This window comes from Chiloscyllium plagiosum, unplaced genomic scaffold, assembly GCF_037043375.1.
Source record: "Chiloscyllium plagiosum isolate Xiang-an unplaced genomic scaffold, Cpla_swu_hap1 HiC_scaffold_12, whole genome shotgun sequence".
NCBI classification, from domain to species: Eukaryota; Metazoa; Chordata; class Chondrichthyes; order Orectolobiformes; family Hemiscylliidae; genus Chiloscyllium; species Chiloscyllium plagiosum.
The window spans coordinates 59,816,116-59,833,361 of NW_028270150.1; the positions used below are offsets into that span (position 1 = coordinate 59,816,116).

The 17,246-nt window shown below is 40.6% G+C and overlaps 1 protein-coding gene across 1 annotated transcript in view; it reads left to right on the plus strand.

The window, feature by feature from the left end:
- The window catches only part of LOC122555098 (uncharacterized), a 99,604-nt gene that overhangs the window by 68,434 nt on the left and 13,924 nt on the right, over positions 1 to 17,246 (plus strand). The window contains exons 3-5 of the mRNA XM_043700777.2: positions 7,967 to 8,044; positions 9,368 to 9,457; positions 13,567 to 13,642. Of these exons, the coding sequence (XP_043556712.2) occupies positions 7,967 to 8,044; positions 9,368 to 9,457; positions 13,567 to 13,642 (244 nt within the window). The remainder of the gene's footprint in view (positions 1 to 7,966; positions 8,045 to 9,367; positions 9,458 to 13,566; positions 13,643 to 17,246) is intronic.

Consider the following 17,246-nt stretch of genomic DNA (forward strand, 5'->3'; position numbering starts at 1 on the left):
TTGGGAGCCTCGAGAGTGGAGAGATAAATTGGAGAGGGCTGGGGCTGGGAATAAGGTAGCTGAGAGTGCAATAGGTGGATGGAGTTGGGGGTGAAGGTGATAGGTCGGAGAAGAGGGTGGAGTAGATAAGTGGGAAGGAAGATTGTCAGGTAGGACAGCTCATGAGGATGGCGCTGAGCTGGAAGGTTGGAACTGGGATAAGGTGGGGGGAGGAGAAATTAGGAAACTGGTGAAGTCCACATTGGTGCCATGGGGCTGGAGGGTCACGAAGTAGAGGATGAGGCGTTCTTCCTCCAGGCGTCGGGTGGTAAGGGAGTGGTGACGGAGGAGGCCCAGGACCGCATGTCCTCGGCAGAGTGGAAGTGGGAGTTGAAATGTTCAGCCACGGGGCAATGGGGTTGATTGGTGTGGGTGTCCCGGAGATGTTCTCTAAAACGCTCTGCAAGTAGGCGTCCTGTCTTACCAATGTAGAGGAGATCACATCGGGAGCAACGGATACAGTAAATGACATGTGTGGAAGTGCAGGTGAAAGTTTGATGGATGTGGAAGGCTCCTTTGGTGCCTTGAAAAGAGGTGAGGGGGAAGGTGTGGGCGCAGGTTTTGCAATTACTGGGCGGCACGGTGGCACAGTGGTTAGCACTGCTGCCTCACAGCGCCAGAGACCCGGGTTCAATTCCCGCCTCAGGCGACTGACTGTGTGGAGTTTGCACGTTCTCCCCGTGTCTGCGTGGGTTTCCTCCGGGTGCTCCGGTTTCCTCCCACAGTCCAAAGATGTGCAGGGTCAGGTGAATTGGCCATGCTAAATTGCCCGTAGTGTTAGGTAAGGGGTAAATGCACGGGTATGGGTGGGTTTCGCTTCGGCGGCTCGGTGTGGACTTGTTGGGCCGAAGGGCCTGTTTCCACACTGTAATCTAATCTAATCTAATCTAATTCCTGCGGTGGCAGGGGAAGGTGTCAGGAGGGGAAGGTGAGTTGTTAGGAATTGGGAGTAAGGGGAAGCAAATTGGCAAGAGGCAGGGTGGGAGGAAGTGTAATCCAGGTAGCTGGACCCACCAGCAGAGATATATTTCCCTGCCCACTCCTATCCAGTTTCCATAAAGACTGTTCCCTCCATGACTACCTAGTCAGGTCCACGCCCCCCCCCCAACAACCCATCCTCCCGTCCTGACACCTTCCCCTGCCACCGCAGGAATTGCAAAACCTGCGCCCACACCTCCTCCCTCACCTCTGTCCAAGGCCCCAAAGGAGCCTTCCACATCCATCAAAGTTTCACCTGCACTTCCACACATGCCATTTACTGATGTGGTCTCCTCTCGATTGGCAATATAGGACACCTATTCACAGAGCGCTTCAGAGAACATCTCCGGGGCACCGACACCAATCAACACGGCCGAACATTTCAACTCCCACTTCCACTCTGCTGAGGACATGCAGGTCCTGGGCCTCCTCCGTTGCCACTCCCTTACCACCCGATGCCTGGAGGAAGAACACCTCATCTTCCGCCTTGGGACCCTTCAACCCCATGGCATCAATGTGGACCTCACCCGTTTCCTAATTTCCCCTCCCCCCACCTTCCCCAGTTCCAACCTTCCAGCTCAGCACCGTCCTCATGACCTGTCCCTCCTGTCCATCTTCCTTCCCACCTATCTGCTCCACCCTCCTCTCTGATCTATCACCTTTACCCCCAACTCTATCCACCTATTGCACTCTCAGTTACCTTCTCCTCAGCTCTACTCCCCTCCCATTTATCTCTCCACCCCCGACGCTCCCAGCTTCATTTCTGATGAAGGACTCTGGCCCAAATCATTCATTTTTCTGCTCCTCGGATGCTGCCTGATCTGCTGTGCTTTTCCAGCACCACACTCTCGACCCTGGTCGGTATTTTAAAACAGAGACCAAGGGATTCATTGAAATTTGCATCATAGGTAGACAGGGTGGTAAGGAAGGCATGTAGCACACTTGCCTTCATTGCTCAGACCATTGAGTATAGAAGTTGGGATGTCATATTGAGCTGGTACAGGACAATGATGAGGTCTCTGCTGGAATCCTGTGTGCAATTCTAGTTGCCCTGCTATAAGATGGATATTATTAAGCTGGAGAGGATTCAGAAAAGGTTTAACAGGATGTTGCCAGGTATGGAGGGTTTGAGTTATAAAAATAGGCTAGACAGTCTGGGATTTTTTTTTACTGGAGCATGGGAGGTTCATGGGTGACCTTACAGATGTTTACAAAATCATGAGGGACATAGATAAGGTGAATAGCAAATACCTTAGTGTGTGGGAGTTCAAAACTCACCTATTTTAAAGGTGAGAAGAGAAAGTTTTAAAAATGATATGTGGGCAACTTTTTTATAGAAAGAGTGGTTCATGTGTGAAATAAACTATCAGAGGAAGTGGTGCATGCATGTATATCACAATGTTTAGAAGACATTTGGATAAGTAATGAATAGGAAAGGTTTGGAGGGATATGGGCCAAATGCAGGAAGTGGGACTAGTTTATTTTAGGAACATGGTTAGCATGGACTAGTTGGATTGAAGGCTCTGTTTCCATGTTATATGACTCTATGACTCTATATTAACATTTTTCTTTTTAAAAAGTATAAGGAAAATTAATGGGAATTAGAATAGATAAATCTACAGGACATTCCATAGAAGATGCAAGGTGTCACCATTCAAAATGATATAGATATTGAGATGGTCCATGCAGATTGGAAAATGTCAAATGTAACCCAACTATGTTACATTGGGATCTACTGATCCATAAACCTAATGTTTGTCTCAAGGAAATGCTGAAATCTATCATAAAGGATGCAACAGCAGAATACTTAGAAAATAATGGTAGGATTAGGCAGAGTCAACATGGTTTTCTGAATTTGAAATTATGTTTGACAAACCTGGTGGAGGCTAGTATGATTGCAACATTTAAAAGGCATCTGGATGGCTATATGAATAGGAAGGGTTTGGAGGGATAAGGGCCGGGTACTGACAGGTGGGACTAGATTGGGTTGGGATATCTGGTCGGCATGGATGAGTTGGACCAAAGGGTCTGTTTCCATGCTGTACATCTCTATGACTCCATGACTGTATGTTGGAGATTTTTGAGTGTATAACTAGCAGATTAGATAAGTGGAACTTGTGAATGTGATATACTTAAATTAACTTACATTTTTAGGTCACTTTTGATAAGATCTCACACAACAAGTTGTTTATTTAAATTACTACACACGCGATTGATGGAAATGTACTGGCATAGATTGAAAACTAGTTAACAAATGAAAATAGAATGTAGTAATAAATGAGTCATTTTTAGGTTGGCAGTCTGTTACTTGTGAAATGCCACAATATTGAGTGTTTAGGCCTCAGCTAGTCACAATCTAACTTAAAGATTTGGAAGTGGGAATTACATGTAATATTGTCAAGTTTTCAGATGACACAAAACTAGGTGGGAGTGTAAGTGGAAGGACACAAAAATGATTCAAAATGATTTGGAGAGACTGGGAAAACATTGGTAGATGGATACAATCTGCAGGAATGTGAGGTTAACCACTTTGTTGTAAAGACAGGAAAATGGAATATTTTTTAAATGTGAGAGGCTGTAAAGTATTCAACTTCAAAGTAACTTGTGTGCCCTTGTTTATAAATCACAGAAAGTTAATATACAGATACAGCAAGCAATTAAGAGTGCCTATATAATATTGGCCTTTATTATAAGAGGATTTTAATACAGAGCATCTTACTATAATTATATCTTGGTGAGACCACACTTAAAGGTTTTGTCTGTAGTTTTGACTTTCTAACCCAATGAAAGGTACAGTTGCCACAGAGAGTATAGAAATAATTCCTGAGGTGGAGAGATTATCCTGTGAGGAAGACTGATGAGTGGTTTCATTCAAGCATGCAAAATTCATGCAAGGATTGACAAGTTAGATGCATGAAGTATGGTCTACCTAGCTGGGGAGGACACTCCATTTATAACTGAGATGTGAAGGAATTTGTTCAGTCAGAGAATGGTAAATCTTTGGAATTATCTGCTGAGGGTGAGTTACTGAACATCTTCAAGACTGAGATTGTTTAATTTCTTCATATCAAAGAAATTGAGGGATATAGGATAGCTTAGGAAAATAGTGTTGAAGTGGAAGATAAGCCATGGTCACATTGAATGACAGACTGAGTTTGAAGTACTGAATAGCCTACTCCCATTCCTATTTCTTATGTTCTTATCTTACCAATCATGGAGTGAGAGGTTGCTTTTCTACCCTTGAACAGTGGCATCCAGGGCCATGATTGTAACATTTTGAGCTCCACTGACAGAAGTTAAATTTTTGATGGAAGTTGTCTATTTTATAGTAAAAGCTGTGAAATCAACTGTAATACACTCCATCATTGGTCCTTATTGGTTAGATTTCATCCAGAATGAATAGATCTCAAATTTGGTGCAAAGTCTTATGCAAAATTATGTTTCAACTCCACGATGCTTCTTCACAATATGCATTCTGGCAGGATTTCTAGTATCTCAAGAATTTAGCTTTGTGCACATTTCTTCTGAATCCTGGATCATTGAGATCTTTCATCTTCAGCAGCAGTGCTGGTGAGCAACTTCATTTTTCAGTAAGCTCACTTTTATATCATTATTTCCTCTATTCCTGATCCTTGCACTCCTTTGCTCAGTATATCACTGCTTTCAGATGTCCCCGTTATCTTAGCCTCTAAATTATGAACAGTACCAGTCTCTGGACTCATAGCAAAGAATAAGTGAGGACTGCAGATGCTGGCACTTAACTTTACACTCATAGCTACGAGTCAAAAAGTGTGGTGCTGGAAAAGCACAGCCAGTCAGGATTCCTGATGAGGAGCTTATGCTTTAAACGTCGACTCTCCTGCTCCTCGGAGGCTGCCTGACCAGCTGTGCTTTTCCAGCACCAAACCTTTTGACTTGTAGCTATGAGTGTAAGGTTAAGCGCCAGTCTCTCTTTATCTTCAATGGCATTTTCTCTTCCTCCACTCACTCGGAAAGTTTCAATTTTTGGGCACCTGAATTTACAACTGCATAAGGGATGACTTGTGATGAAAGGAGGGAAGAAAGTAAAAAGTGTTTGTTCAAACTATATGCACCTTTTGAATTAGAGTCCCTACAGTGTGGAAACAGGCCCTTCAGCCTAACAAGCCCACACTGACCCTCCGAAGAGTAAACCATCCCCCAACCTCATTTCACCCCTAACTAATCCACCTAACCTACACATCCATGAACACTATGTGCAATTTAGCAATGCCAATTCACATCTTTCACCTGCATATCTTTGGATGTGGGAGGAAACCGGTGCACCCACAGGAAACCTATGCAGACACGGGGAGAATGTGCAAACTCCACGCAGACAGTCGCCTGAGGCAGGAATCAAACCCGGGACCCTTGCACTGTGCGGCAGCAGTGCTAACCACTGAGCCACCGTGCCATCCTTTGAGCATGAAGAAATTGTGGTGAGAGGGAAGTAAAATGACAGAAGAAGCATTAGGTATGCAAATACTCTCATCATCAATTCCTCCTGTCCTGCCAGTGGCCATAGCTTCAATGATGCCCCTTCAATGAAGACCAGTTCTGCATCCTCTTCCCATTATATTTTTCTGTCTGACATTATGTGCCAGTTTCTCATGCAAACAAGACAGAAATATGTCATTATGTATCCTGCAGGTTTAAGTAATGTCATTGCTGATGTGTTATGTCTAAGCTGTGCACAAGAGACATGCATCCATATTAAGAGTAAGAGACTGAGATTAAACATACAGATTAAAATATTGAGCATTAACCGATAAGAAATTGTTGATATGCGGTTGATGGGGATTTAATTAACTGGATGACAAATAAGGTTAATGGTTCAGTTTGCTTGAAATGTATTTTGACAAATGAACTCACTCTCCTTGACAACACATAGGTAATTATATTGTATTCGTTTTCTTGTAGTAATACTCCTGGCATTAATACACCATTACTTGTTCCAATTGTCTCTGGTGTATATCTCTGGAGGCCTTCAGCTTCACGATGTATGTAGGATGCCTTTCCTTTCCACATCTCCAATCCAGAGGATTAGGTGAAAAGCCTGATGTTTGCTCTCCCCAATATTTAGCAATTGCCGAAAGTATCCCTGTGGAACTTAACATTTGAACTACCTCCCACCTCTTCTTGTAGCCATAATGCATCATCCTTTTTACAACTACAGGCTGTCTCTGATATTGGTGGCTGCTCACAATACAAGCCCAGAGCTGACTTTGTAGCCAGTGCATGACACTGGGAGCATCAGAATAGCACATTAAAAGAGCAGGCAGCACAACTTTACCAAATTGCCTGAAATGTATTGAACAAACCTAATTCAATCAGGAGTCATGATCCTCACACTGGATTTTGAGAGTTGGGAAAGATCTCCCCCACCCGCTTTGCTGACATGAATTTCATGTCTTATGGTGAATTCCAAAGTACCTTTAATAATTTCAGCCCTCTGTTGCTTTGCAACAATAGAAAAGTTGCATTTTTTTCCAAGGGAAAGTATTTCTTCTTAACAATTTTGGGCATCTTGCAGTTTCTTTTCAATAAATAATCCATTAGGGTATAAACAATTTTAGATTTTATAAAAAATATAATGATTTCAAATCCAAACAGGAATTCAGAAATATCATTACTTATGATTACACTGAAAAAGAGCAGACAACATATACATGTGGGGGAAAGTCAATTCCATAGCTTGGGATGTTACAATTTTTTTTTGGAAAGCCATGACCCATTCTTGGGGCACAGCTGTTCTGCTGTCACTATTTGTTGCTTAGCGATAGAAAACTGATTGTTGTATGGCGATGGCACCAGAATTCCCAGACGCTGAATTCTCAAATGACACATGTTCCCTATTCTATGAAACTGGCTGTTCGACAAATACTGAATTCATGAACTTTGGTCAGGGAAGAGGCATAATGAGTATTTTTTGTTTATTAGATCGCAATGCCACAATATAACAGGCGAGGGATGGCATAGCATTGTCTAATGATAGGAAAACAATTTTAAAGAAACAAAATGCCACAGTCTGTGGTTGAACAAAAAATAACAGGATGTAAAAGTCTACACTTAGAGCCTTCAATTAGAGTTTTTTTTAGCTCACAGCTTGGATTGAATTTTCTGCTGTCTCTGGCAGTGAGATTAGAGATGGGGAGAGCATTTAATCAGGTGGAATGTATTTAACCGAACCCTGTGGCCTTTCTGCCTGGTCTAGAATTAGGTTTTAGGTAAGAGAACTTTCTGCCTCTGCCCTCAACCAACAATCACTTAAGGGTCTCATCCCATTGCTGCCGGTATTCACCCAGCCTATCATAGGTAATGTGCATGGCAGTGGAAACATGTGGCCTGTTTGTCACCAATGAGTCGTTGGGATAGGGTGTCACTTAATCAAAGGCATTCAGTGCTTGATCGAAAGACTGCTCATCAGGAAGTTGGCAATGGTGGCCTGCTGAGACATATCCTCAACACTTGCTTCTAGTTTGTCTATATTGTGTTAGTATTGTCTCACTGTAGTCTCACAATTAGTGTGTTGTATACTTCTAAGAGACATATCATGATATCAACACTGTTTCATAGCTCATAACCTGCAGGCATTAAAATCTCAGACTCTATCTTGACTTGCACCACTTGAAGCATGATGTGCTGATGAAAGCGTACTGCTCGTTGAAACTTAACAATAGCCCAGACAAGTATATGTTTTGATGAAGCTTCCTGAAAAGAAGCAGCAAAGCTCCTTTGTCAGCTCTTCAGCCAGCAAGTGAGACATCTGATGCCTCAACGAAATTCACTCAATGGTTGTGCATGAAGCTACTGTGAACAGTTTAATCTTTCCTTTCCCCATTTCAGTTACTGTTCTCTCATATTATAATGACTAAAGATATTTCAACTTGAACTGAACCATAACATTTTTGTTATCCTTGCTGTACTTTAGAATCTGAAGTAAAGACTCTTGAGGTAAACCAGTCGAATGCAGAAGTCCATAGCTCAAGAATAATAACACACATTTCAGGTAAAGCTATCAATTGTATGCATATTACAGTTTTAGTTTCCGGTCAATCACAAGCTGAGGCTTAGTTTTATTTATGGGCAGTGTATATGATGGGATATTTTTATTGTCTGGATCTTAAAGTATTCTTTAAAGCATATAATCTGGCTGCTTTGGAAACTTCAGTCATACTCAGCTGGATTCTAATTTAACTTTTTGCCCAGATTTTCTCCAGGATTATGCCCATTTTCTGATTGTTTCTGAGTGACTGGTGTGGGTTATCCATGAAAGAACATTCTGCTGGCTCTCAGCATCCACTGTCATGTTTGGGAGTTTTGTCCAAAGTGGTGATGAACATTACATATACTCATCTGCTTTTGAGCGAGAATGTACAGGTTATGGAATAATGATGGAGAGACTTTCTCCCATCCATTTCCCGTTTTTCAAACCATAGCAATTCTAGACATCACAATTGTCTTTGCAATCTTTGCACCCAGTAATACAAAGGCAGTTAGATTAGGAGGTTATTCAAGAGCTGCATTATCTGACTTAATTGATCAAATTAGAGATTTAAATTTCATTAATTAAAGCCATTTTATTTTTTAAAAAGTATCTAATACAAAGCATTTATAAATAAAACTATCAGTAATTCCTAACTGTAATAGGAGCTTTGCATATTTGTATAATTTTACATATTTTGAATATATTAATTTTTGGATAAATTGAGTGTACTCTATTCAATTCTGCAACTAAAGAACCAGTGCCAGACTGTGGAACTGCAAAACAGTGTTAAAAAAAAATATCCAACTGTGAAGTCAAATCTGTGGTGGTTTCAGCTTCCAGACTTCCCAACCAATTCTTTCTGATTCCCTATTAGTCAGCAAGTCCGGCAGTCTGATTACACAAAGCTTTATATAATCTGCGGTCAAACTCACCCAGATGCATTGACATAAGGATCACATAAACAAATATGATCAAGGGAGCTTTGCTTTATTATCTCTCTGTCATAAACAGGTAGAACCTTAATGGCTTCATGAATTTTGGGCCTTCACCCATCATCTTTGGTCTTTCGATAATAACATTCACATGCCCAATAATAGATTAGTGCATAACTGAGACATTAACAATTTACTTAACAACAGAGAATATCAATGATATAGTTTATTACATTATGAACATATTTACATGATGTTTTAAATTATAGTTTGAGCATATGTGACAAATTAACTTAAAGCTATTTTTTGAATATGATTTATTGAATAATCTTTCCTGATGTGAGTTTTGTTTGTGAACTAATAAATGAGCAGTGTCATTCATAACTATTGTATCTATTATTTATAATAATAGCATCAATTGTTGGATCCATATTTGGAGGGATAATCTTGGTTCTGATCATCTGGATTGTAATTAAATTAATTAGAAGAAGAGTAGCATCAGGTAAGCAAATGTATTTCTAAAAAGAGATATGCCTTGATTTTATTTGTAGACATTCCTAAATATGAGCAGTTTGATATTATATTTCTAAATCACTAATGTGTTTTAGTCATTATTGGTTCTTGGAAGATTTTCTTTAGCAATCAGAAGTGGTCAAGTATATATATATTTCTCTTAAAAATTTCCTTGAAGTTATACTATAAGGAAGAAGTTCGAAAGACAGATTCTTGCATGTGCATCTTTCTGAGAAGAAATAGGGTTATTTTTTGTGTTAAAAGGGGAAAGGCATTTCAGTGAAGCAGAATGGAATGGTTTCACTCTGGACACCATTTGAGGTTTCTCTATGAAGCAAAATCTATTAGCAAAGAATGTAATTGCAGCTTTATTCCAAAATGAAGAGAAAAATCCTCTTGCCAGCACCAGACAGCCCTGATGCAAATTCTTACTAAGCCTGGGCAAAGGATTTGGGAACAAGTGTTCAAATCCCACCTGGACAGCTAGTGGAATTTTAATTCACTTAAATAAATCTGGAACATAAAACCAGTCTGAGTGATGGTGACCATGTCAAATATCTTTGATGTAAACACTCACCAGGCTTTTGTTTGACCTTCAGAGAGGGAGGTTTGCCATTCTGACCCAGTCTGACCTACATATGACTCCAAATTCACAACAGTGTGTTTTACTCTCAATTGTTCTCTAAAATGCCCTAGCAAGCTACTCAGATTAAACAAGTAGGAATGTGCAATAAATGCTGGCTTCATCAGCAACACTCACCTTGTGAATGAATTTTAAAAATGGACTGGATTTTCCAAGGTGTGGCAGTCACACGCAGATTGCCACTCTGCTCATTGCTTTATGTTAAGAAGTCTTTATATTTCTGCCAGAAGAGTCCAATCAGGGATTCTTCAGAAGTGTAAGGGTGTACTTTAATACTGACAAGGTCCCTCTAAATGCAGGATAATTTGGGGAAGGCAAGCCTCACCCTGGGGGGAGCATGTTTTAGCATCTGGATGAAGAAGTAGGTATCATTTCGTGGTGAGAGAGTGGTTTTAGGCCCTGGGTTAAAGGAGGATTTCCATGGGGATGTCCCCCAGTTGACCTTAAACTTTACCTCAGATTGATTATGCCCCTCTCACCAATTTCAACTTTCACTTCATCCTCATTGGCATACTGTGGCTACAATGACTACTATCTACAAGATACAGCACAGCAACTTACCAAGGCTTCCCTGATAGTGCTTTCTCAAACTCTTAAAGTCTGCTTCCTCAAGAACAAGGGCAGCAGATTCATGGAAATTTCACCAATTGCAAGTTTCCCTCCAATTCGCACACCAACATAACTTGAAAGTATATTGACACTTGGAACAAAATATTGGAACTTACAATCATACAGCATTTTGGGAGTAAATTCATTATGTGGACTGCAGAAGTTCAAGAAGGCAATTCACTGCCACCTTCATAAGATCAATTAGGAATGAGCAACAAATGCTGGCCATACTAAAGAGGCAATCAAAATGAATTATACAACTCCTACACAAATTATGTTTTTGTCTGTCTTATACTGTGAGGTTCATATGTGTGTATTAAGCACTATATCGCATGAAGTTAAATAGACCTTGATGTAATTTAAAATCACAAAAATTGTCAGACTATCTTTGAAGCAGTGGCTGTTTTTATTAGTAACTACAGACACTATTGTGCAACATCAGTAACCCACAGACATGCATATTTAGTGTTAATTTGTGCTGGAAGCAAAGCATAAACATGCAGAGTGCCCATGAGGAACAGTGCTGATGTTGGTCAAAACTTGTTAAAATCAAATCATGGTCAGTGAACGGGAAGTGTTCTATTGTATTAATTTGTTCAGGGGATGAAATTTAGTAGTATAACATATTTTGCCACCCGATTCTCTGAAAACGTTTTGCTCCATGTATTAAGTGTGGAATTCTGGATTTTGACAGATGCTATTTTATTTGAAACATTAACTTAGTTATTTGAAATAGGTTAATAACAGAGCCATAATGATGCCAATTGGAAAATCTAGGCCCATTGATATCATATTACCTCTCACTTTGCTTGCATGTAAACAAATCAAATGGAGATAAACTAATTTTCTTCAGCGGATTGACATTACATCAAGTACAAAAAGACCTCTTTAGTAAAACAGCAATAAAATATTATTTTTAAGTGTGAATTAGCAAAGGGCAATATGTATTGGTAGGAGACAAGATTCGGGTTTTAAAAGGAATAAATATCTATTGACAATAATGAAAATGAAGGAACAACTGTAATTGTACATTTGACCTTAAAACCACATTTATACTGGCACTATTTAATTCAGATTCCAGCAATCCTTTATCTATATGCCAGTTCCCAAACTTTTATGTTGTGACATGTTGTTGTTTTATCCTTTGACATGTTCACAGAGCTAGAAAGAAAACTCGGTCTAATTATTTACCTTCCATAATAAAAATCTGGATCATGGATACCATTCTAAAATCTGAATTAGAACAGCAACGGAATCAAACCAATTTTTAAAAATCCAATGAACACCATCCTATTGTTAAAAATGTAAACTAGATCCTCATAAACATTTAGGACATATTAGGCTATAAATTTAATCAGGAGAAAGTGAGGACTGCAAATGCTGGAGATCAGAGTCGAGAGTGCGGTGCTGGAAAAGTACAGCAGGTCAGGCAGCATCTGAGGGGCCGGAGAATCGATGTTTTGGGCATAAGCCCTTCATCAGGATAAATTTAATCAGGTTATTTTTAACATTTTAGAACATTGGTGAGTCTAAAATATGAACAAACAAAATAATTATATACTTTGGATTTTCATCTTGCTTTTGAGCATTAGCTAATTGAATGGAAGAAAACCATGGAGGAAGGACCTGTAACAAAGTGAATCTAATCTTTCTCTGAATACTTTTCTCAGAGAATAATTAACACCCAAGTTCAAAATGGGAAAGTGTGCTCATATTCCTCAACAGGGCATGATCATATCTGAAAGAATTCAAAACAAAATAATGTTTTGAAAAGTTTCAGGACAACTTCTAAATTATATTGATGAACTGACATAAATAAGATTATTTTCAGAGAACTCACAAAGCCGCATGATGTGAGTCTTTACAATGACAAACGTAATGCTTATAATTGATCCAAATGTTCTTTTTCACTTTAACAATAATCATAAGCCAGAAAATATAATTTATAAAATAGTCAAATCTCACATCGGGTGAGAGATTCAGCTGCTGTCTTCCCATGGTGATGGACTGATGTGAAAAGTTAGTTAGTGCTAAATCAGTTAACTTATTTCAACGTTATGACCTAATAATTTGACCAGTAAAGGAATGCAAGTGGCAACATTCAATTTAGACATAAATGATTCAATATTAATTACTAAAAGGCCATAATATTGTCTGGTGGAAATTTGCAGCTTTGATTTGAAAGTTTTGCATATTTTTTCACCTTTTAAAAAATATAAATAAATTAGAAGTGGTTTGAACAGTCTTTACTGCTTCTGACCTTAAATGTTCTGATCATGCAGGAGTGAGGGGGGGGCATGGGATTTAGTTGGTATTCAAAATGAGTGTAAGTGAATAGGCAATCTATTTGACATGCATTCCTCAATTTACTTCCCACTGAATTGGTCTTCTGGTGCAGCATTCCAATCCTTCCCTTTGGGCCAGAGAGTCTGCTTTCAAGTCACACGTCAGGATTTCATGGCCGCAGAAGGTGTGTCATAATGTGGCCAACGTGTAGATTAGCAATGTTTACAATGGTATGGTATACACCGTTTTTAAAAAAAAATTGGGTTGATACTGTGCTGTTCTAATGGTATGTTTACAGCTGGCAATAAAAAAGGAAGAGTCTCTCCTGGTTAGATCGAACATTGTGTTATCTGCAACACAACAGCCTTCCCACATTAAAAGACTCAATGACCAGGTTATTAAACATGATGTTTATTCTGAGAGACTACCATGCATACGTGTTGAATACCTCTCAGAAATTCATTGTAAAACAAGCATGGGATCGATTAAACTAAAATTTGTGTTTAATTGCAACTCATTCTTTTGCTGTGTTGATAGTATACCAGTTTATTTTATTTTAGAAAATAAAAGTTCATTGTCAATCCAGATGTCATCTTATCCAATTTATGGCAATTGGAAAATCCCAACATATGCCTGGTAAGTTTTCAGTTTTCTAACATAATTTTATAACTAGATGTTAGAGCGACAATAGACAATAGACAATAGACAATAGACAATAGGTGCAGGAGTAGGCCATTCAGCCCTTCGAGCCTGCACTGCCATTCAATATGATCATGGGTGATCATTCCTAATCAGTATCCTCTTCCTGCCTTATCTCCATAACCCTTGATTCCACTATCTTTGAGAGCTCTATCCAACTCTTTCTTAAATGAATCCAGAGACTGGGCCTCCACTGCCCTCCGGGACAGAGCATTCCACACAGCCAGCACAATCTGGGTGAAAAAGTTTCTCCTCATCTCTGTCCTAAATGGGCTACCCCATATTTTTAAGCTGTGTCCTCTGGTTCGGGACTCACCCATCAGCGGAAACATGTTTCCTGCTGCCAGAATGTCCAATCCTTTCAAAATCTTATATGTCTCAATCAGATCCCCTCTCAGTCTTCTAAACTCAAGGGTATACAAGCCCAGTCGCTTCAGCCTTTCAGTGTAAGGTAATCCCGCCATTCCAGGAATTGACCTCGTGAACCTACGCTGCACTCCCTCAATAGCTAGAATGTCTTTCCTCAAATTTGGAGACCAGAACTGCACACAGTACTCCAGGTGTGGTCTCACCAGGGCCCTGTACAGCTGCAGAAGAACCTCTTTGCTTCTATACTCAATTCCTCTTGTTATGAAGGCCAGCATGCTATTAGCCTTCTTCACTACCTGCTGGACCTGCATGCTTGCCTTCATTGACTGGTGTACAAGAACACCCTGATCTCTCTGTACTGCCCCTTTACCTAAATTGATTCCATTGAGGTAGTAATCTGCCTTCCTGTTCTTGCCACCAAAGTGGATAACCATACATTTATCCACATTATACTGCATCTGCCATGCATCTGCCCACTCACCTAACTTGTCCAGGTCACCCTGTAATCTCCTAACATCCTCATCACATTTCACCCTGCCACCCAGCTTTGTATCATCAGCAAATTTGCTAATGTTATTGCTGATACCATCTTCTATATCATTAACATATATTGTAAAAAGCTGCGGTCCCAGCACGGATCCCTGCGGTACCCCACAGGTCACTGCCTGCCATTCTGAAATGGAGCCGTTTATCACTACCCTTTGTTTCCTATCAGCCAACCAATTTTCAATCCATCTAGTACTTTGCCCCCAATACCATGCGCCCTAATTTTACTCACTAACCTCCTATATGGGACTTTATCAAAAGCTTTCTGAAAGTCCAGGTACACTACATCTACTGGATCTCCCTTGTCCATCTTCAGAGTTACATCCTCAAAAAATTCAAGAAGATTAGTCAAGCATGATTTCCCCTTCATAAATCCATGCTGACTCTGTCCTATCCTGTTACTACTATCCAGATGTGCTGTAATTTCATCCTTTATAATAGACTCCAGCATCTTTCCCACCACTGAGGTCAGACTAACTGGTCTATAATTTCCTGCTTTCTCTCTCCCATCTTTCTTAAAAAGTGGTATGACATTAGCCACCCTCCAATCCTCAGGAACCGACCCCGAATCTATAGAACTCTGGAAAATAATTTCCCGAGCCACCTCCTTCAGTACCCTGGGATGTAGACCATCAGGCCCCGGAAACTTATCAACCTTCAGACCTAACAGTCTCTCCAACACCAAATCCTGGCAAATATAAATTCCCTTAAGTTCAGTTCCTTCAGCCACTGTTACCTCAGGGAGATTGCTTGTGTCTTCCCCAGTGAACACAGATCTGAAGTACCAATTCAATTCTTCTGACATATCTTTGTTCCCTGTAATATATTCCCCTGTTTCTGTCTTCAAGGGCCCAATTTTAGTCCTAACCATTTTTTTGCCTTTCACATACCTAAAAAAACTTTTACTATCCTCCTTTATATTAATGGCCAGTTTACCTTCGTACCTCATTTTTCCTCTGCGTATTTCCTTCTTAGTAATCCTCTGTTGCTCTTTAAAAGCTTCCCAGTCCTCAGTTTTCCCACTTATCTTTGCTATGTTATACTTTTTCTCTTTTAACTTTATATGTTTCTTAACTTCCCTCATCAGCCACGGCCGCCCATGCCTCCTCCTGGGATCTTTCTTCCTTTTCGGAATGAACTGATCCTGCAACTTTTGCATTATACACAGAAATATCCGCCATTGTTCCTCCACTGTCATCCCTGTTAAGGTATTGCATCATTGAACTTTGGCCAGGTCCTCCCTCATAGCTCCATAGTTCCCTTTATTCAACAGAAGTACTGTCACTTCCGACTGTACCCTCTCCTTCTCAAATTGCAGATTGAAGCTTAATGTATTATGGGCACTACTTCCCAATGGCACCTTCTTTTCGAGGTCTCTGACCAATTCTGGTTCATTACACAATACCAGATCCAGAATTGCCTTCTCCCTGGTCGGCTCCAGCACCAGCTGCTCTAAGAATCCATCTTTGAGGCACTCCACAAAGTCTCTTTCTTGAGGCCCAATACCATCCTGATTCTCCCAGTCTACCTGCATGTTAAAATCCCCCATAACAACTGTAGTAACATCTTTGCGACAGACCAATTTCAGCTCCTGATTCAACTTACATCCGACATCCAGACTACTGTTTGGGGGCCTGTAGATGACTCTCAAGAGGGTCTTTTTACCCTTAGAATTTCGCAGCTCTATCCACACTGACTCTACATCCCCTGACTCTAGGTCCCCCCCGTGCAAGGGACTGAATATCCTCCCTTACCAACAAGGCCACCCCACCCCCTCTGCCCGTCAGTCTGTCCTTACGATAGCACGTGTAGCCTTGAATATTCATTTCCCAGGCCCTGTCCACTTGAAGCCACGTACCAGTTATCCCCACAATATCGTATCTGCCAATTTCCAAAAGAGCCTCAAGCTCATCCATCTTATGTCTAATGCTTTGTGCATTCATGTATAGTATTTTTAATTTGTTACTGCTCTCACCCTTCCCATCAACCCCTATTTCACTCAACCTTACAGCATGATCCCTTTCCGAGTTTTCTGCCTCGTTGATACAGTTGTCTTTCTTGACTTCTCTTGTTCTAACTTTCCCTTCAATTTCCTTTTTAAACATCCAGTTTGTCCCTTCCCCCCCCCCCCCACTACTTAGTTTAAATGTAGCGGTGTGCAGTAGAAAACCTGCCTGTCAGAATGCTGGTCCCTAACCTATTAAGGTGCAAACCGTCTCTCTTGTAGAATTTATGCTTTCCACAAAATATACCCCAGTGATCCAAGAACTTAAATCCTTGCTTCCAGCACCAGTTCCCCAATCACACGTTCAAGTCCATTATCTCCCTGTTTCTGGCCTCACCAGCCCGAGGGACTGGAAGCAAACCGGAGATAACCACCCATTTCAGCCTTCTTCCTAGTTCTCTGAAGTCCCACTATAATATGTTCCTCCTCTTCTTCCCGACATCATTTGTGCCGACATGTACCACCACCTCTGGCTCTTCACCCTCGTCCTTGAGGATTTCCTGCACTCTGTCCGCGATGTCTTTCACCCTGGCACCAGGAAGGCAACACACCATCCTTAAATCCCGTCTGCTGCCACAAAAACCCCGGTCAGTTCCTCTCACGATGGAGTCCCCTATTACC